At 37.4% G+C, this 19,662-nt stretch overlaps 3 protein-coding genes across 3 annotated transcripts; 2 read left to right on the forward strand and 1 right to left on the reverse strand.

Moving 5' to 3' along the window:
- Positions 1-520: 520 nt before the first annotated feature.
- On the forward strand, positions 521-6,142 carry LOC103323800 (nuclear transport factor 2-like). Its single transcript, XM_008225816.3, has 10 exons — positions 521-702; positions 863-969; positions 1,070-1,204; positions 3,028-3,334; positions 3,821-4,083; positions 4,201-4,390; positions 4,577-4,701; positions 4,809-4,874; positions 5,052-5,133; positions 5,732-6,142. The coding sequence occupies exons 2-10, from the start codon at positions 931-933 to the stop codon at positions 5,947-5,949; spliced, it is 1,425 nt and encodes a 474-aa protein (XP_008224038.2). The 5' UTR covers positions 521-702; positions 863-930; the 3' UTR covers positions 5,950-6,142.
- A 766-nt stretch (positions 6,143-6,908) lies between these two features.
- TPR4 (Tetratricopeptide repeat (TPR)-like superfamily protein) lies at positions 6,909-10,899 on the reverse strand. Its single transcript, XM_008225874.2, has 6 exons — positions 10,747-10,899; positions 9,387-10,171; positions 8,476-8,648; positions 7,973-8,261; positions 7,645-7,817; positions 6,909-7,356 (listed from the first exon to the last, which is right to left on the reverse strand). The coding sequence occupies exons 2-6, from the start codon at positions 10,128-10,130 to the stop codon at positions 7,233-7,235; spliced, it is 1,503 nt and encodes a 500-aa protein (XP_008224096.2). The 5' UTR covers positions 10,131-10,171; positions 10,747-10,899; the 3' UTR covers positions 6,909-7,232.
- Positions 10,900-12,394: 1,495 nt separating this feature from the next.
- LOC103323799 (uncharacterized) lies at positions 12,395-14,674 on the forward strand. The gene has a single exon (XM_008225815.3). It carries the CDS (start codon positions 12,705-12,707, stop codon positions 14,322-14,324), a length of 1,620 nt encoding a protein of 539 aa, XP_008224037.3. The 5' UTR covers positions 12,395-12,704; the 3' UTR covers positions 14,325-14,674.
- The last annotated feature ends 4,988 nt before the right edge of the window (positions 14,675-19,662 follow it).

Consider the following 19,662-nt stretch of genomic DNA (forward strand, 5'->3'; position numbering starts at 1 on the left):
CATAGCATCTACACATGGTCTTACTTAGATATATGAAATATAATGTCGCTAAATTGCCAATATAATTAATTCATTGAAATAAGAATTCACTTTATTAGTGATTTGAATTGACAATGTAATATTATAATATGTCAAACTGTCTTGTCATATAAAACAACAATCCAAGCCGTTATATGATTTAGATTGTCAATAGGGCACCATAACATATTAGACTATTAGTAGACAAACATTTCCATGATGTGTGTTATATTGCTATAATAGCAGTTAGGACGAATATTTGTGAGATTGCTTGCTAATTGTCTCTTACCTTTTTGCATGATCTTACTAATTATGTTGGTTCCTATCTTCACCATGCTTTTGGATAATCATGGGAACAATTGGTAAACACGTATTATTTCACCCAATTCAACTAAATCATACAATTCAATTCAAACTCTTTAGTTTTTGTAGCACCTTCGCAAAGAATATTTTCCTTTTCAAAAAAGGAAAGAAAAAGATTGCAACCCAATATCACAAGCGTAAGTTAGCAAGGAGTGACGAAGGGGAAAGGGTCCTTTTGTGATGCAATTCCATGTTAAAGTGCGCCGCGTGGAGTGAGTGTCACCAATTTCTGTGGTGGCGGCTACCAACAAAAGCCGCAAGCAGCAACAACTAAACCCACTGAGTGAAGAGATCGATCCTCTCCCCCAAATCTATCTCAAGGTCTCCTCTCTCTCTCTGTCTCCGTATACATTTTCTCTCTCTAAGACTAAAGCCTCCACCATTTCTCAGATCCCCCCCTTCTCTCTCTTTGTCTACATGTGTAAATGTCTGTATGTATTTGGCATTTGTGCTTAATCTTATCTTTTGGGTTTTGGTGCAGATTTGAGGGGGCGTTTGCAGATCTAGGGTTTTTGATTTTGCTGTTTTAGGGTTTTAGAGGTTTCGAATATGGCCACGCCCTTTGCCATTCCCGTCACTGCTGCTCAGGTTCTCTCTCTCTCTCTCTCTCTCTCTCTCTCTCTCTCTCTCTCTCTCTGTGTTTCTCTAGCGCTGAGAGTGAAATCTTCGTTGTGTTTGTATGGTTTAGGTTGGGACGTACTTTGTGGGGCAGTACTACCAAGTGCTTCAGCAACAGCCAGACCTTGTTCATCAATTCTACTCCGACGCCAGCACTATGCTTCGTATTGACGGCAACACCAGAGAGACCGCCACTGCAATGCTGGTATTATTCGTCTTTTTTTCTTCATTAGTTTTATGATTAAGTTCCTTTAAACGTTTTCAACTATTTCTGACAAATAAATATGAGTTGATATGGGTGAATAAAGCTGTATGGATGTGTATTTCAACTTTCAAGTAACCTGCTTGATGGGTTTATGGGTTTTTGTTTATTTATTTTTTTAGGTTCCTATATGTACTGGGTCGGTGAATAATTTATTTAGTTTCCCTGCGTATATACACTTGTTATCAGTGTATATTAGCTGATTGTACTGGTTGCGAAGAGGGTTCTTTGTGCATCTAGCTGTGAGAAGTGTTTGTATTTTTTTTTCATGCTTGAAATATTTACCTCATTGAATTACGTGTTGGAGGCCTCATTTTCTTTTATTTTCTTTGTTACCTCTTATTTGTGGATCAGCGAAATTTAAAAAAAGATGTATGCTTATTTGGTATAGGGATATTGGCTGCATTACTCTTCACATTTTTGTTTTCTTTTTCCGACATAAGGTCAAGTATGTTATTAGTTACAGGTTTAACTGATTTAAACCATTATCCGAACTTAGTAGGTTGAATATGGATTCCATCTTGTCATTCAGCCATATATAAAGGCCATAATCTCTTTTAGATCCCTGATTTTTGTACAAAACACTGTCAGTTTTCTGTTTTCATTAATTTGATCAATTCACTCTCCTCTGACTTGTAAATTCATGGACCTCTGTTGTACATGGCAACCATTTGAGGTAAGTGGTCCTTACTCTCATTAGGTGTTATCCCTAATGAGGAAAATCAGGAAGCGGTACTTCTAACAAGCAATCATATGATGGTACTGGATAATTGGAGTTAGTTGCAGTTTAAACAATGGTTCCGAGATGATTAATAATTTCATTTGTATAGCATCTCTCTGATTTTGTTACTTGTTTAGGAATCATGTCTAGTATACCACAAATATTTGTTTTAATTTGTTAATAACTCTGTGTGTGCTATTACGAATATAAGATACCTGGCTATTCTTGAAGCGGCCCTTGTTGCAGTTCATAGTATACTGCTGGGTTCTAGATTCTTTCTTTTTGGCCATGAATTTTTATGTTCAATTTTTGTAGGAAACAGACTAATAGTATCATTAAGAACAAGCCATGGAATGCTTTTATAAATCTGCGGTTTTTTGTAGTGCATGCCCATCATATATTGATGGGCAATTACTGCTAGAAAGTTATCGATAAGAATTGAATTTAAGTGATACAAAACATGAATCTCCCACATTGATTTAGTTATTAATCACAGCCTGTCCCAGTCAGTTGAACCAGTATTTGGGTTGCTTCAACCTGGATTCTCTTAGGTTCATTCAAAGGACTCAATCAGCAAGAAACCCGTCTGTGATCAGAGTCCAGCCAATATATATTTGCTGTCTTTTCTTTTTCTTCTCTTAAGAAAAACAGTATGAATTGTTCTAAATGACAAAAATATTAAATACTATTTTAACTTGTCTTGCACATTTGCAGTTTTATTGATTGACCTGCTGTGGAGCAATGACCCATGGCCTTTTTCTTAATACAACTTTTTTTGGTTTTATAACTATGAATATATTTATTTTAACCTGATGTACATTGTCATGTTTCGCACACTCTTAGCACTCACAGTCACATTGTCCCAATTATTGCTTGGAATGTTCAGTCATTTTTGCCTTAGTTAGAAACAATTAATTTGATGCCACATGCATAGTTTATATATGCTGTTGTATGCTACTTGTTCTTTCTGTATAAGGTGTATCCCATTTGGTGTACCCCTCTGTTGAATACTCAAGTTAATCCTTTCTTTGTGTGTATGCAACAGCAAATCCATGCACTTGTTATGTCGCTCAATTATACTGGATATGAAATCAACACAGCACATTCCTTGGAATCTTGGAATGGAGGTGTTCTTGTGATGGTTTCAGGCTCCCTGCAAACACAAAATTTCACTGGAAGGAAGAAATTTGTTCAAACTTTTTTCCTTGCACCTCAGGAAAAAGGTTATTTTGTACTTAACGATATATTTCACTTCATTGATGAGGAACTAATGCACCACCATCCATCGGTCATATTAGCCCAGAGCAATCTTGACGCCAAGCTAAGTGTTCCTACTACGATCCCTGAGCCAGGTATTGTAATGCATCATAATTTACGTTGATTTGAAGATTTCCATTTTCAGTAGGCATTATCAAGTCTGTTATTTTAGTGGTGGATAAAAGATATGATTATTTAGAAGAAAAGTGTAGAAAGGATATATATTTGCATTTATGTACAAGAATCTATTCCTTGAAAAGAAAGAATTTTATGTATGACGACAAAACAAATTCCATAATTAGCAATGGCAATTGTGTTGTTTATTGGTTTCTACTTTTTGTGCAATTGTTGAATAGTGATGTTAACTTGTTTTGAAACCATGTTTATGCACGATTACAATCTGATAAGAAAATGCCTTCAATGTCATTTTTAATAGTATGTTTAAATTGTTGTGGCTAAAAATGCCTTTTGTGAAGTTCTTGGTAACTTGATTTGATTTGGTAGTTAGTCAAGTTTCATGACAACATATAAAAAAAGTTTTTTTGTTTAGTAGTTTAATTGATGAAACTGGTGATTTGCAGTGGCTAGCTATTTGCTGGGTGGAGAAATTCAGACAAGAGACTTCGCGGCTCCTGCTGTCAAAGAAAATGGTCCAGTTGAAAGTTATGGTTTTGCAGAGCAACGGTTGCAGCAAGTTGTTGAAACTGAGAATTTGTTGGATGATAGTGTTGTAGAACAGTCAAATGGTTCACTTCATAGTACAGTGAATACTGTACAAGATCACCTGTCTGCATCTGTGGAGGAACCTATTGGAGAGCCCCAAAAGCAGACCTATGCTTCTATAGTACGCACTGAACCTGTGACTAACTAATTATGTTCACAGAAACACATACTTATGGATATATAAAATCTTATGCTCATTATATGTGACCAATTTTGTCTGCTTGGTTCTTTTTGGAAGTTACGGGTTGCTAAAGGACAACCTGCGCCTTCTGTAGCTCCCCAGCATTCAGCTAACAGGAGTGCACTATCGGCTTCAGAGTGGAATCACCATCCTCAGTCCTCTGCTCAGCAGCCCATTTCATCATCAAATACATACGAAAGGCCTGTTGCAGAGACAACAGATGAGGCAGCAACTCTAGAGGATGAAGGTGAGCTTTTGGGCTTTCATTTGTAACCCATTAAGTTTTGCTCATAAGTTTGTTTTTTTTTTTTTTTTTTTTTGAAAACTCAGTTTTGTTCACTTTTTTCCTCTAAATCAACATATGGGCTGTTTGATATGCACTTCAACAGTTTTATTTAATAATCTTCATATTATTTTTGGTGAATGCTTTTAGGCGAAATAAAGTCTGTTTATGTAAGAAACTTGCCGCCTACTGTATCTCCATCTGAAGTTGAGGAGGAATTTGTGAATTTTGGAAAACTCAAGCAGCCTGAAGGAGTGGTCATTAGGAGTCGCAAGGTTCATGCTCTTCTTTCTTATTCTTTTGTTCCCTCGGGTCCCACTCCAGATGTGTCATTTTATATCAGTCTGAAATTATTAAGCTAAAATATTTCATTGTTGTGCAGGATGTTGGTGTTTGCTATGCGTTTGTTGAATTTGAAGATATTACTGGTGTTCAGAATGCCGTCAAGGTCCACTCTTAAAAAATCAATGCTTGAGTGCTGTTTGTAAAATTTGAATTCTGATTACTTTCCTTACAATACCAATTGAATTTAAATTGGAGATGGAGGCAAATTCGGAGTTCCTTTCCTCCTACAAATCTGCTTACTGAATCTTTTATTGATTTTTTCTTGTCCTATTTTCTATAGGCTGGTAGTGTTGAGATTGCTGGACGACAAGTGTACATTGAAGAGCGGAGACCAAACAGCAACATCCCATCTCGAGTGGGAAGTATGTTTCCTTTATTAATGTTCTGTGATCTTATTAACATGTAAAATAAGTGTCTTAAATTCTCTAGTGAAAAAGTTACTACATTTAACAATGCCTGGCCATTTACATAGTGGTAATATAATGGCTTCCTACGTGTGCTCACTGTGATTGGTTGGAAGATCAAGCCGCCCCTAGCTATATTTGGCGACAGCGGTTGGATCTGTTATTGTTTTGTCGTACTAGTGTCATGATAATTGTCCACTCCCATATTCTAATAGTTCTTGCATGTGATATTGTGATTATTTTGTGTAGCAATTTTAGAATTACTTCATAACTGTTTCATCCTACAATCTATGCTGCTGTATTTAGTATGCGGCCACTATCAACATTCTTAGTTTCATCCACTTTCTTGTGCTAGTTATCTAATGAAAGAAACCCTCGTCAATATGACTGCTTAGTATGATAGATTGTAACTGCAACTGGCATTAGACATGTTGGAGCTTTGTTTCTGATTGAATTGTTATGGTAGCCAAATCTTGCTATGCTTCTCTCTATGTTCCAGGCTTTACATAAAGATATGCTCTTGTTGTAATTTTATTTGATGAATTGTTGTGAACAGGAAGGGGTAGAGGAAGGGGCAGCTACCAAGCAGAGGCACCGAGGGGTCGTTTTGTCTCTCGGGGTTTTGGGAGGGGAGGTGGCTATGACGGAGGTGACCAGGACTACAGCCGACCAAGGGGAAATGGCTACTATCGTCCAAGTCCCCGACAAGAAAGAGCAAACCCGGGTTATCAATCATCAAGAGGCGGGCAAAATTCATCAGAGTTCACTAATTAGGATTATTTTACAATGAGGAAAGGAAATTTTTGGGTCAGCAGATAACCTTTATTGGTTGCATAAACTACATACTGGTATTTCGTAGAGGCAGTTTAGCTTTAGATATGTTGGGCATGTGAATCATATTTTTCTAAGAAGGGTTTGCTTGACACTGGAATTCTTAATTCAAGAGGTGATGGGTTTGCAATTTTGACCTCAGTTGTTCTTTGCGAAATCTTTGCATGGTCTTTCCTAACCTGTCTAATCTGTTAAATAACCCGGGAATCCCCCTTTTGTGATTGTTCCAAAGCGTGCTTCCGTTTCTTGTACTTTTGCTTTCATCATCTTCCAATTTGTGGAGCAAACAATTTAAATGTGAAATGAACATGGTTATCTGCTTTATTTTCATTACTTAACAGGGGAAATTTTTTGTCATAAGAACATGAAACGAAAAGGGCAAAAAGAAGAAGGTAAAATTAACAAAGTCACTCACAATGTCGTCTCTAGAAGACTGAATTGTTGAAAATTGAGATCATCAATATTTACTAGTTTACTTTTAAGTTGGTTTTGTTCTTTTGTTTTTCCTCTCATTTCATATGGCTTGCATCAATGCAAGCTCTTATTCGATACCGGAAGTTTTAACAAGGATGTATTAAATATTTTCTGCCAATCATTTTCTTTTTTAGTTTTAACAGTGATGAAAGCATGTAGAAGTGGCACAAGGTCTCATTGCAGTCTTTGCAGATGAGGATAAATGAAATAAATACAATAAAACCACTTTAATAAATTATATAAAATTTTCCCCTTTGAGACAAATCATACAAAAATAAATAAAAAATCTTAGCCCATTTCAGCATTTCTTATAATGAATCTGTATGGTATGGCAGTTCTTCTGCCAAAAAGGAAACAAAATGGCATGGCAGTTTTATTTTGATAGTTGGTACCATCGATAAATCAGCAAGACAAATTACAGACATAAATTATGAAGCTGAGGAAATGAGCAACTGATCATATTACAATCCATTCAGAACTATCGAGCGACAATTATTTATTACAAGTTTGCCGTTTCTATTAGAAACATTGTAGCAGAAACATATAGAACATAAACCTGGTGGCATGGCATCTATAACAGATTAAAAGTACAACCATTTTCTCTAGAAAATGCTCACTTAACTAACTTCTAAGGCCACCAAGTTTCTCAGTTTAAAACTTTGATAGTGATGGTGTATCTCTATGTACAGCTTCAGACCCTATGCAGCATTAGAACCTGATTCAGTAATTCTGCAATCTGCTGTGTTAGGAATTCAGGCATTCACAGCGGTCATGGTTCCTCCTTGTATGAGAGGCACTTGAATGTGGCCTTGCATTACCATATCTTCCTCGTCTTCAGCTTCCCAGAGGAAATGAGCATATGCCGCAAGAACATAGCTAAACACAAAGGAACAAAATGTTTAAGAGGTCATTTTAATCAGTTATATTATCTTTTTTATGATTAGATCTTTACTACTAGTCAAATATTTTGAAACATCTCCAATCATTCGGACCAACAAATGGTGATCTAGAGGATTGGGAAACAGGATTTGTTCAAAGTTAGAAAGTTCAATAACCAATTCAAGATCCTGCATATCATTGTCTATGTTCCAGATTGACGATAATATAGAAAATATTCATGAACATGTTCAAGTAGAAATTCTGAGATCATGTAAGAGTATGTACCTGTCCTCAGGATTTGCTTGAACGGCTCTCTCAAAGTAAGACAATGCCTTCTCGCTGTCATGATGAAGTTCCCAAACCAGTTTAGCATATTGCGTCATGATCTCACTGTCCCCAGGATCAGCTTGCATGGCCCGCAAATAGTATTGTTCTGCTCCTTGAAGGTCTCCCTTGGACTGTAGGCAATCATGATAAGTTACACAAGTGTGACTAGAAATCCAACTTAATATATTTATATAAAATTATAATAAATTAAAAAAAAAAAAGGTGTTCTATAATAAAAAGAGTCAGATGTATAGAGAAAATAGAGATCAAAATGTGCATCTCTCACCTGACACAAGAACTGAGCATAATTTCTTAGCAACAAAGCATTGTTGGGATTCTCTTCAATCATCATCTTGTAATTCTCCTCAGCATTATCACCTCTTCTGGAGCCAGCTTCGGCAGTATCGAGCATGTCAATCCCATTTGCTGCTGCAATGTGCGAGGATGGACTAACTTTTTTAGTTTCTTCTTTGGAATTGGTGTTTTCAAGTTCATTCATACTATCTCCCTTGTCACCTTCTTCCTGGTCATCCTTTATTTCCCATAGAAAACTAGCATATGCCCCAAGAACAAGGCTGCAACAAGAAGACAAATAATTAACTTCCAAATGCTAAATGCAATCTGTCATGTTTTTTGTACTGAGCATCAACTTTGAGACTACTTGATTTTTTGTATACAAACCAACCTGGAACTTAACCCAACTTAATATGTACGATAATCTAGATTTTCTGCTGTGAAATTAGATTTCAAATTTTCTTTGGAGATGGATTTATACAGGAAATTAATCACCTGTCTTCAGGAGCAGCTTGAGCTGCACGTTCAAAGTAACTCAAGGCTCTATCCTGGTCATGATGGAGCTGCCAAACCAGCTTAGCATACTCAAGTAAAGACTCACCATCTTGAGGATTCGCTAGTGTAGCACGCAAATAGTAATCTTCAGCTCCATGGAAATCTCCCTTGGACTGCCATGAAAGGATTGAAGTACATTGCACAAAAATTAGAAATCAAGATTTATTCTGTATAGGAGGTATGAATTTAGCTTCTTCCCAAGTCACTTAATCGGGAAGAAGTTTAGTCAGATCAATCAGGCTATTCAGTAGTTTTAACTCAAGTCACATATAACTAAGGTTAAAAGGCAACATTTCGTCCTCCCTGATAGAGACGAGAAGAAGACTTGTTCAACGTGAATAACAACCTTCACGATAATTAAGCCTAATAGCAGGACCGGAACAAAAGCTGTAGCCGAAGCAACAAGAGCTACAAGTCTACAAAAATGAAAAGAACAATAGCAGCAACAGTTGCAAGCATACTCTTTGAGTCTTAGGCAGGGTATTTGTCTGCAGCCCAGCCAATGGTCAACAAAAAGATTGGATTGCAGAAACAGAAACTAGAAAAGGCTTAGACCTTGCCTTACACAACCACTATTGTGATTCAGAGTTGAACTCACAGTTTAGCTCTGGAATAATGGAGATCGGAAAATCAGGCACAAAAAATTGTTGGGATTGCTCATTCATTGGACACAAAACATAAGCTCTTTATATTCCAGAATCAAGAATTGAAAATTGGATATCTGCATCAGTTTCTTAACCATATAGCTCTTTCAGTTTTATTGTGATAATCATTATAAATTGAACACAACCAAAATGGGGGAAAAAAGAAAATACTAGCAAAAAAACACATGCTTCAACAAAAAATCTTACTTGTAAAGCTTGAGCATAATTCCTAAGGAACAAAGGGTGGCAGGGATATTCATCAACCATCCTCTTATAATACTCCTCTCCATTGCCGCTCTCATCGATATTTGCCATAGATAATTCATCATCCCAAGCATCCCAACCAAAACCAGCAGCCTGAACCCCAAGCCCCGCTGCAAGATACATGGGAGGACTTGCAGGACGTACTTGTTCTTCAACACGCAAACTCTGGATCCCACCCAAATCTTCTTCTTCCTCTTCACCCTTCTCCTCAATCAATCCCATACTCTTCTTCCCAAAACAGAAGTCCCCACCTCCCATCACCGATTCTATGTTCTCTCCTATCGTAATGGTCCTCTCCAGTGGTTCTTGATCTGAACCTTGAAAGTCAAGAATGCCTGAGTGAAATATCGAAAAAGACGGAGCTGTTTCCAGCATTGAATTGTTATCTTGATAGGAAGAAGACGTTCTTGGTGCAACCGAATTTCGAAACTCTTCCATGTCACAAGAACTATCAACTAGCCCTTCCAAGTTTCCGTCAGACCAAGCTCGCCGAATCGCTTTGAGGCCTAAACTCTTGGATTCTGGATTGAACTCTATGAACCCAGACGCAGAATGGGAGTTTGGAGAAGAAGAGTTGCATGAAAAAGATGTCAAGTTGAAATGGTGATGATGAGCACTATTGGGACTGTCTGAGAAGGATGAGAGGAGCGTTCCAGTGACTGGGGTTGATGAGCTTCTGAGCAACATTTTAATAAAGCTTTTTATACAATTACTAGTCTTTAGCTTGCCTGTAAATGGAAACAATATTGAAAAAAAATTTATGTCTAAAACCTAAAAAACCTTATATATATATATATATATATCAGATTGAATCAGAACCTCTCATTTCAGTACCAGATCATGTTCATGTTGCCAAACCAAAGGAATATGTAGGCTCAAGTTGCATCACAGAGTGTAGGTAAGTTGGAAATTTAGCTAAAAACTTATCAATTATGCACATGGCTTTAAATGTACAACACATGGAAGAACTGCCATTCATTCATTCATTCATCCAAAGAAAGAAAGAAGAACATGTATCTTTAGGTATATAGAAAGCGATAACATGTTGGTTTGGTTGCAATATTAATCAAAGCCAAATAAGTAACAAGATGCACGAAATTCCATGAATAAAGAAAAATAAGACATGAAAATCACAAGAAAGAATGTGAGGAAGCTTGTGACCAAATTAATCTTTTCTGGTAAAAATAATTTGTGGGTTATGAGCATTGGGATCTAATTAATTCATACAAGGTTTAGTTTAGGTGAGTGTTTATGTATTCATCAAGAACCACGAATAGTATAAGAGTAGCGTTCGAAGGCATACCTCTCTCCTTTCACTTTTGCTGTATGCAGCAAACCCTTCTTCCCTTTCTCATTGTAAGGAAAGCAGGTTTGTGCTAATTGTATTGTAAAGAAGAAATGAGAAGGCGAAAGGAACTTGATGTGGTTTAAGGCATCTATTCTATTGCAGTGGCAGAGTACTTTCTTGTTTTTTTATTTATTTATACAAAGTTGAATTTGTCAGTAATGTGAGAGACATGTAAGCTTGGCCATAAAGTAGTATTTTTTATTGTGAATTTCTTTATTGGCTGCTCGGATAGACAGCAACCTCTGGCACGTGTAACTTTCATTGAAAGGTGTCATGCATTCTTTCTTGATCTTTTGGGTACAGTTTTTTTAAGAAACATTCCAAAACAACACCACTTGATTTTGATTTTTCCTAATTTTATATAAGCGATATTAGGAATGAGGAATCCGACTTAGGAACTCGGAGTGCAGGGATAAGTTAACACTTGAGTTACACCACTTCATTTTGATAGGTCAAGAAAAGCGGCATGGGCTTGCACAAATTTTGCCCATTTCAAAAGGCCTATGAGTCATGACTAAAGGGCCTGCATGTCTTTCAGTGGAATAACAGTTTTGGACTGATGGACTACTTGGTTAGAATTTGAACAAAGACCCTTTTTTAATTGGGTTACATAATATGCGTCATTCTATAGTGAGCGTCTTATATATGGCATTTAGATGAAGTTTTATCCTTTAATTATTGGATCAGGTTAACCAATTTGATATAACGATCAAAATATATGGCATCACCTAAGGGCCATATATAATGCCCTTACTATAAAATTCTAGTACATAGCAAGGCACTTAAGATAGAGTAATGACTTGATTTACATTATTGATGAATAGGTCACACTTTTCTGTGTCATGTCATTGTCATATAAGTTTGATTGTGTTCACCTAACTAATCGATAGATACTGTTATACTTTAAAAAAAATAAAAATAAACCAACATGACTCTTTGCCACATTAAAATAGGTGGTTGTTTTAATGCAGTGATGTAGTGTACACGTCAAATACCATGTAAATTAATACACGAAAATTAAAACAAAAACAGTTTGCTATTAAGCATTCTCCTTAATTGTTTGTATTGTTTAAAAAGTTTCAGATGTGATATCAATCAACCATAACAAGTTAGTTTTATTTAGGATCTTCTTCAGTTCTATATCTATGACTAGGCTACATCAAATTGTTGTTAGCCAGGCTTGTTTTTACTAAATACAAGATAGGTAGAACCACTTTTGATTTTGCAAGTGAAAATGGTACTTGGAATACACACTGTGCCAGCCAAAGCCAAAGCCAAAGCCAAGCATCAGAATTTCCCAGTTTGATGCTAGCCAAATATAGTTATTAGTTAAGGAGTTAAGGTGATACTGTAAACCCCTCTGGCTCACCAAATTAGAAATTACTGTTATGTTAGCTGCTTAAGACAATGACATGATTGAAAATTTGAAAGGACCATAAATCTCACCCTGAAATTACCCTAATTTTAGCTCAGGGACTGTGCATGTAATTAAGCCAAATCAACAACCTCCTCCTTCACCTCCCCCACACCTTCCAAAATTAAACCTCAGTGTAACCAAAAACCGTGGGGTCAAACTCTCCCACATTGACAATTGTCTTCCTCACATAACCAACCCTCCATTATTCTACGCTGTTTTCGCACAATTCCACCTTGCAGGTGCCCTCATTCTCTCTCTCCCTCCTCCCTTTTTTCAACCATACCTCCCTTCCCCCATGATGCATGCCCTTGCCTCTCGTCGTCCAAGAAGAGGACGACGAGCGGAACCATCTCCATCTTCGCCACTACTACCATCACTTTTTTAAAACACATTTACGTCCATCTCTTTGATCCTTAGCTAGCCTCTATTGAATATCCATCCATCGGAAAACCTTAAAGAAGGCGCGATTTGAATTTATAATTCAATCGCGGCGACAATGTCTCAATCAATCTTAGCTCCGTTCCAACTCCTGGAACTCAACGTCATATCGGCCCAGGACCTTGCGCCGATATCACGCTCCATGCGCACGTACGCCATTGCATGGGTGCACCCAGATCGAAAGCTATCGACGCGGGTGGACACTCAGGGCCACAGCAATCCGACATGGAACGACAAGTTTGTGTTCCGGGTGGACGAGGATTTTTTACACGAGGACACCTCCGCCGTGATGATTGAGATCTACGCTCTCCATTGGTTCAAGGACGTCCATGTGGGCACGGTTCGTGTCCTGGTGGGTAATCTTATCCCCACCCCGGCAAAGCCCCACCACCACAACCCTCAGCTAGGCATGCGGTTCGTAGCGCTCCAGGTGCGCCGCCCCTCGGGCCGGCCGCAGGGGATTCTAAACATCGGCGTGGCGCTGCTTCACAGCTCCATGAGGAGCATGCCCTTGTATTCCCAACTCAGCACATCAGCCGTCGGATACAAAACCTTGATGGGCGAGGAAGACCCACATCGCAGTAGTCAAAACCATCATGCAGGCAGTCAAATGACGACGTATTCGAAGCCGGAGCTACGGCGCAGCAAGAGCGACTCCAGCTCCATGTTCGGGTCGGACCTGAGAGCCACAGAATTTAAAAACAAGGGCAAAAATGGAAAGGCGGGCTCAATGCTCAACGGGTCAGAAGTCAGCATAAAAAAGAACAAAAAAGGTCGTCTGTCCAAAGCCAGCTCGATCATTGGTGGTTCAGAAATAATTATCAGGAAGAGCAAGGACAAAAAAGGAAAATCAAGCTCCCTGCTTAGCGCCTCAGATATAAGCTACAAAAAAGGGAAGCCGAGCTCCATACTCGCCGCCTCAGACGTGAACAGCTCGGTGGCCCCACCAAAGTACGGAAAAGACAAAAAAGGGAAGCCGAGCTCCGTTCTCAGCGCCTCCGAAGCCACCGTGCGGGACCCACAGAAAAAAGGTGATAGTAGTAACGGTAAACCCGCAAGCTCCATGCCCAGCGCATCCGAACCGGAAGACCCGCCCAGAAGGAAACCCGCCAGTCACAAACCATCGCCAAAATTCAACCTGGCAGAAAATTACGGTTCTACCCCCGGACGGAAGTCGGCGCCTCGAGCTGGCAAATCGCCGTTCTACAAGCTACAGTCGCCGTACGAGCAGTACGCGACGCCGAGGAAATCGAACATCATGCCTGTGCCGTTCATAACGGAGTCGGAGCTGGGGCCGTCGCCGTCGGAGGTGGCGGCGGCGATCGCGAAGGAGCGCTTGGATCAGGACACGGAGAGCTCGGTGGTAGTGGGCGCGTGGAACGAGGAAGACAGCGTGGAGGGCTTGCAGTCCAAGCTCGAGAGGTGGCGCACGGAGCTGCCGCCGGTTTACGATCGCGGAGAGTTCGCGAGCTTTCCTTCCAGCGACGAGCGCCACGAGCGGCGGCACAGCGATGGCGGAAGCGGGCTCTTCTCGTGCTTTAGTAATATTTGTGGAATCGAGTGCTCCATTGTATGCGGGTCGGGCGATTCGGATAGTAAGACCCGGAAGAAGAATGGTAGCAAGAGTGGCGGAAAGGTCCCACGGAGCCCCTCAGCCGGAAATCTAAGCTACATGTGAAAGGACCCGGATGGAGATGGGTAAATGGGCAGGGTTTTTTTGTTTTCCATAATTTGGCGGGCAACGATAGTGAAAGAAGATGGAAGTTGAAATCAACCGCTTAGTTCGTGCTAACTTGCGCCAAGGGTGATACTATTAACGAAGAAAGAACAAGCGAAACGTAAGGGCAGGGCCTGGGCGCAGGATAAGCAAGTGCACACCAGGGGGTTGATGATAGTGAATTGCACTTGGTTAGGCCATTCTCTTCCTCTTCCCAATTTTAATTTTGTATTTATCGAATTTCTGCTGTGTAATTTATTGTTTCCCCAAAAAACAGAAAAACAAAATACAAAGGACCGTCCAAATTCAAATTTGTGTTTATTTATATTATTGTTGATGTAGAATATAAATCTTATATGAACAATTTTTTCATTTATCTAATTATCAGTAAGAGCAACTCCACCATTTGCCCTTAGCCATGGCAAGGGGGGAGTTAGAGCAGCCACTATTCACGTGAATAGTGGTTGCCCTGCAAAATCAATTTTGTGTTTCACCCGTTGCCCTTGCTAAGGGCGCATTATTCATTTTTTGTTTTATTCACAACTTTTTTTACCTCAATAATTAATTTGGATAATATTTTCGGATAAGATTTTCGGGTTCCTACGTGTCAATACTATTCATATCTCATAATCGGATAAAATTTTCAATTTCAAATTTCAGATAAATTTTTTTAAAAAAGGCTGGTATTTATAGAAAAAAATTCATTAATTTTTGGGTATTTTTTAAAAAAATTTCTAATTTTTTCCAGTATTTTATTGCAAAAAAATTGGCTGCCGTTGGATTGGAGGAAAAAATCAGATCGGAGAGCCAGACGACGCCACGTGCAACAGGAAAAAAATTAAATCGAGGATCGAGGATATCAGAGCGGGAAGTCAGAGCGATGTGAGTGATATCAGAGGTATACTATAGCGCCCCTCGCTTTGGACCTCGTGGTTGCCTTGGGCGGCCCGGTGGTGGGTCCTACACCCGGGCTGCTCCATTGAACACAATTTTTTTTTCCCTAGCCTCGGGCTGAGCTCATCCGATGGAAAGGCTCTAATGTGGCGTGGGATATTATATCTTTATTTATTTATTTATTTATAATTTGTTTTGGTCGAATAAAATATTGGTTCCTCATATCTCTCTTTAATTGAAAAAGCATCCAAATATATATATATATATGTATATATATAAGAAGAAGAAAAAAGCGTCGAATATAATGGGATTTGAGAGTGAAAAAGTGAGGGAAGGAGTTTGATGGTTCTAAGAGTGAAGGTGATTGGAGTTTGACATCTGTGTTTCAAGGCTAATGTGTTCAGTATAAATTTTTGCATGTTCCGGATACACCATCCAATATACATAAGACATATGGTAATATTTTATTTTTATTTTAAAAAAACAGTGCAGTAAATTGGCGAGTCCAAACTACATGTCATATGTATATTGGTGTACCAGAAACATGCAAAAGTAATGTTTAGAGAGATTATATTTTAGAACCATATCAATTAAATTAAGGGATTATATTTATACATACATAAATTGATTACATGATCCAGTTGGTGTGTTAATTAATAGCATCAAAATATCTCATGTTGGGTATTTATTAATCCTTGTTGTCGATCCTTTTAAAGATGTTTTAGATATATACAATTTGGTATTTAGTGACCAGTATAATGATCGTTACAATTTAGTTATGTTTATTCTCTTATCGAATGGTTAATTTGAACTTACATATTTTTATTTTTATTTTTAATTTTACTTTTAATCAATAGTTCAGATGAACACTTATCAAACAGATCTTTTACTCTCATCCAACTCCTATATCAATGCGCATACACCTAGGAGGTAGAAAAGGGGAAGATCATAGAAGAAGTATACTTGACCGAGAAAAGAGGAAGAAATGAAGAGGGAAAAGTTTGGCGGCCAAAAGGGTGTGTGGAGACACAAAATGATACCAAACCGTATCCTAAAAGCCACATTTCAGCTGTCTAAGATCTAAATCTGATTATGGAGGAATATACACCCAATCTTTTGCGGGCCACACCAAAATACACTTCTGTACTATACTTTCACCAGACAACCAAGAAGTTTCCTCCACTATACGCGCCAAATTTCCAACAATAAATTGGGCGAAAATTATTTACAATGCTTAATTTCTTAAAAACTGAGTGGAAATACATATTACTCATCCTTTTATTTACTCCGTGATTCAAGTTTTTCTCCATCAAGACAGCTAGCAATAGGTTTTGTAATTTGTTCTCATCGCGATCAACTTATTGCATCAAGCATGCATGTTGCACGAACATATATTATTACAACTAGAGTTAGATTCAACACTTTAAAATTTTGAAACTATTTTACACGCTATTGGTATTCTACTTTTAAAAAAATTAATGTTTGGATTATGCATATTTTTAAAGAAGTTAACTGTATATATATTTGTCTAGAAGAAAAGAGGCTGTAGCGCGTGGGCAAGAAAGTAAAGTACAGAAAGTGTGGAGCTGTCTCAGACTAAAAATGTATGTTTATTGTCTAGTGGTCCCCACAAGTCCTCCGGTCAGCCGCGGACTCTGTCGGCTTACGTGGCGGTGAGCCAAAATGCCCTAGGGTAGCCGAGGCACGTGACTTGGCTCCCACTTTGTCGACTTGTCCCTTCAACCCACAACCTCTTTCTTACCTTTGGATAGTCCCACTTCTTTTCTTTTCTTTTCTTTTTTTTTTTTACGCCACAGGCTTTAAAACTTGCTATTTGTCTGTTTTATATTTTCTTTTTCTTTTTATACCCTATTATTTCTGCTTTCTCCTCTCTCATTAGAACATATATATATATATATATATATATATATATAGTACAAGACAGTTTGGCATTCGGCATGGAGAATATATTTTAAAATATAATATTTGAGTAGAGCTATAAAACTCAATCCAAGATGTAAGATGAATGAAGTTCACAATTTTCTCAAGGGAAAATGAAGATATATGTGTGTAAAGCGATCCATGGGTGAGTTGTTAGTCTAGAAGAAATAGTCTTCCCTCCCTAACATTTTTTTTTTCCAGTTAAATTTCTAAGTTGATGTATATATTAAAATAAGTGTATGTGCACTTTTATAGGTGAAAAATCATTTTTTGTCTCTGTAATTTGGCGGTTTTACCATTTTAGTTTGCGTAGTTTAATTTGTTAATTTTATCTATGTAGTTTTGAATCCGAGCAATTTAAGAACAAGTTACAAATTCTGTCAAAATTATTCCAATTTCGTCATAAATTATGTCAAATCCTATACTCAAAACATAATGGAATTGGAAGGATTTTGACATAATTTATAACGTGTCATTGAATTGCTCGAATTTGAAACTATTGAGATAAAATTGAAACTACGAATATCAAAGTAGTGAAACCAGCCAACTACAGGAACTAAATGTGGCTTCTTTGTTAATTTGATCAATATGAACCCCATAATCAGTTAAGTTGTGATTTATGGTACTGATCAAGAATATATGCTATTACTAATTCATCACCCAAAAAAAAAAAAAAACTACACCACCAATTAATGAGATAACCATAATCATGTGTCGAAGCCATTACAAAATTGCATTGTCTTTGCATTCACGAGTCGAAATGAGAGACTTATTCCAACCAAATGAAAACAGCTCCAGTAAACCTTGTTGCGGGTTAATTGAATTCATTGAGAGAGAAACCTAAGAGAGAACCCCTAGCCACCACCCCCATGCTTTTTGTCCTATTTTCTTCTATTTTTCCTTCCCTTTCCACATCCTCCCCTTCCCATCCTCTTTGCTTTCCTCTCCTGCATCGTCTCCTCTTTGTTTCGTTAGCTTGTTTATGGTTTAATTCTATAATATATATATATATATGCAAATCTATCATTTTTCGGTGTATCTTCTCTATTTGGCTAGGAGAAAAGTTGATTGGTGCAGATCTTTTCTCTCTGGGTGCTTTCAGACATTGGGTTGGCTTTGTGACAATGGGAGTAGCAATCCGGCTGATTTAGTTTCTTTATTTTTGAAATAAGTCCCATAAACTATCTTTGGATTTTGTGTGTGTCTAGTTTTCACCTCTTCTTTTTGAGAATTTTTCACCTCTCTTATTATGGCTTGGTTTTTCCAAGCTTTTTAATTTTTTTAATTTTTTATTTATTGTTATGAGTTTGCAATCTTAGTTAAGATGCTTATGCAAAAGTTTATTCAATCATGCGTGATCGTTAGTGGAGGTGCATCGGATTATCTTAATGTTGATGTTAAATTTCTTTGTAATTATAATGGCCATTTGTAATTAGTGTTTTTTTTAATGAATACAATTTCTAAATTTCTATAAATAAATAAATTTTTTTTAAAAAAAAACCTTCTTGTGAGTTACAATGACTCTACGTTTTCCCTTTGATGAGCAGTGTGACCTTTTCTTGTAGTAAGTGAAGTATTCTTTTGTTAGTAAAAAACAAAAAATGTTTAATCCTTCTATAATAGAATGCTACAAGTATAGGAGAATTTTTGTCATGCATGGAATAAATAATTCCTCCATTTTCACATAAGACAAACATTTTTTCTTGGAAAATCTCATAGAAATATTGATTTCTCACAAGTGTTGGAGTTTTAAATCCACAAGCGCATGTGTGTTTAATTGTCTTGTGCACACCTCTCTAAATCTAAGAGCATATTCTTTTCATTTTTCCTCCTTGAAGTGTTTACTATGAACTCCATAAGAAATTGAAACCAATTTCAGATATCACTTTTCTTTAAAAAAAATAAGAAAAAGACAATGCAATTCAACGGCCAATATTGAAAGTATGTAACCAATATTTAACATAAAATACTTATTTAAAAATAAAATAATAAATAATGAATAAGCCAGAAAGGTTATTTTTATGGAAAATAAACTTGGTTTTTAACTTTTTACAGTGCAAAGTAAGTAACCCAACAATTGTTAGTTAATTGTAAGAAAATTACACATAGGGGCAAACTATATATTGCAACATTGACTTACTTGTTTGTACCTTTCTTTCCTAAACAATCAATTGATTAGACCATCTCTACCAAAAAACAAATTCTTGAGAAGTGGTCCCCTTAATTCCATAATTTTTAATGATAATTAAGTTGTTCTAATTATAATAATCAATATGCTTTCCCTTTCTTGTTATTTTTCTCAGCTTTACTGGGAAGGCCCACCATCCACTGTCAGTGCATCTCTCTTTAGGTCTCACCTTTCTAAAACAAGGTTTTGTGCCCTTTGTCTTCCCAATAGTAGACAGCACATAAGGAGAAATAAGAACAGAATAATGCTTTTTGCTTGTAAAAAGACTCAACCTTT

This window comes from Prunus mume, linkage group LG2, assembly GCF_029339155.1.
Source record: "Prunus mume cultivar Tortuosa linkage group LG2, ASM2933915v1, whole genome shotgun sequence".
Taxonomy (NCBI): domain Eukaryota; kingdom Viridiplantae; phylum Streptophyta; class Magnoliopsida; order Rosales; family Rosaceae; genus Prunus; species Prunus mume.

What these genes read in the sequence shown, in the direction of transcription:
- LOC103323800 (XM_008225816.3), top strand. Translation starts at nt 931, where the DNA reads ATGGCCACGCCCTTTGCCATTCCCGTCACTGCTGCTCAG. An exon ending in TTCCCGTCACTGCTGCTCAG is followed by an intron (nt 970 to 1,069) that starts GTTCTCTCTCTC and finishes TGTATGGTTTAG; the next exon opens with GTTGGGACGTACTTTGTGGG. An exon ending in AGCAACTCTAGAGGATGAAG is followed by an intron (nt 4,391 to 4,576) that starts GTGAGCTTTTGG and finishes GAATGCTTTTAG; the next exon opens with GCGAAATAAAGTCTGTTTAT.
- TPR4 (XM_008225874.2), bottom strand. Translation starts at nt 10,130, where the DNA reads ATGTTGCTCAGAAGCTCATCAACCCCAGTCACTGGAACGCTCCTCTCA. An exon ending in ATGCTCAGTTCTTGTGTCAG is followed by an intron (nt 7,818 to 7,972) that starts GTGAGAGATGCA and finishes GATTGCCTACAG; the next exon opens with TCCAAGGGAGACCTTCAAGG. An exon ending in CAAGCAAATCCTGAGGACAG is followed by an intron (nt 7,357 to 7,644) that starts GTACATACTCTT and finishes CTTTGTGTTTAG; the next exon opens with CTATGTTCTTGCGGCATATG.
- LOC103323799 (XM_008225815.3), top strand. Translation starts at nt 12,705, where the DNA reads ATGTCTCAATCAATCTTAGCTCCGTTCCAACTCCTGGAACTCAACGTC.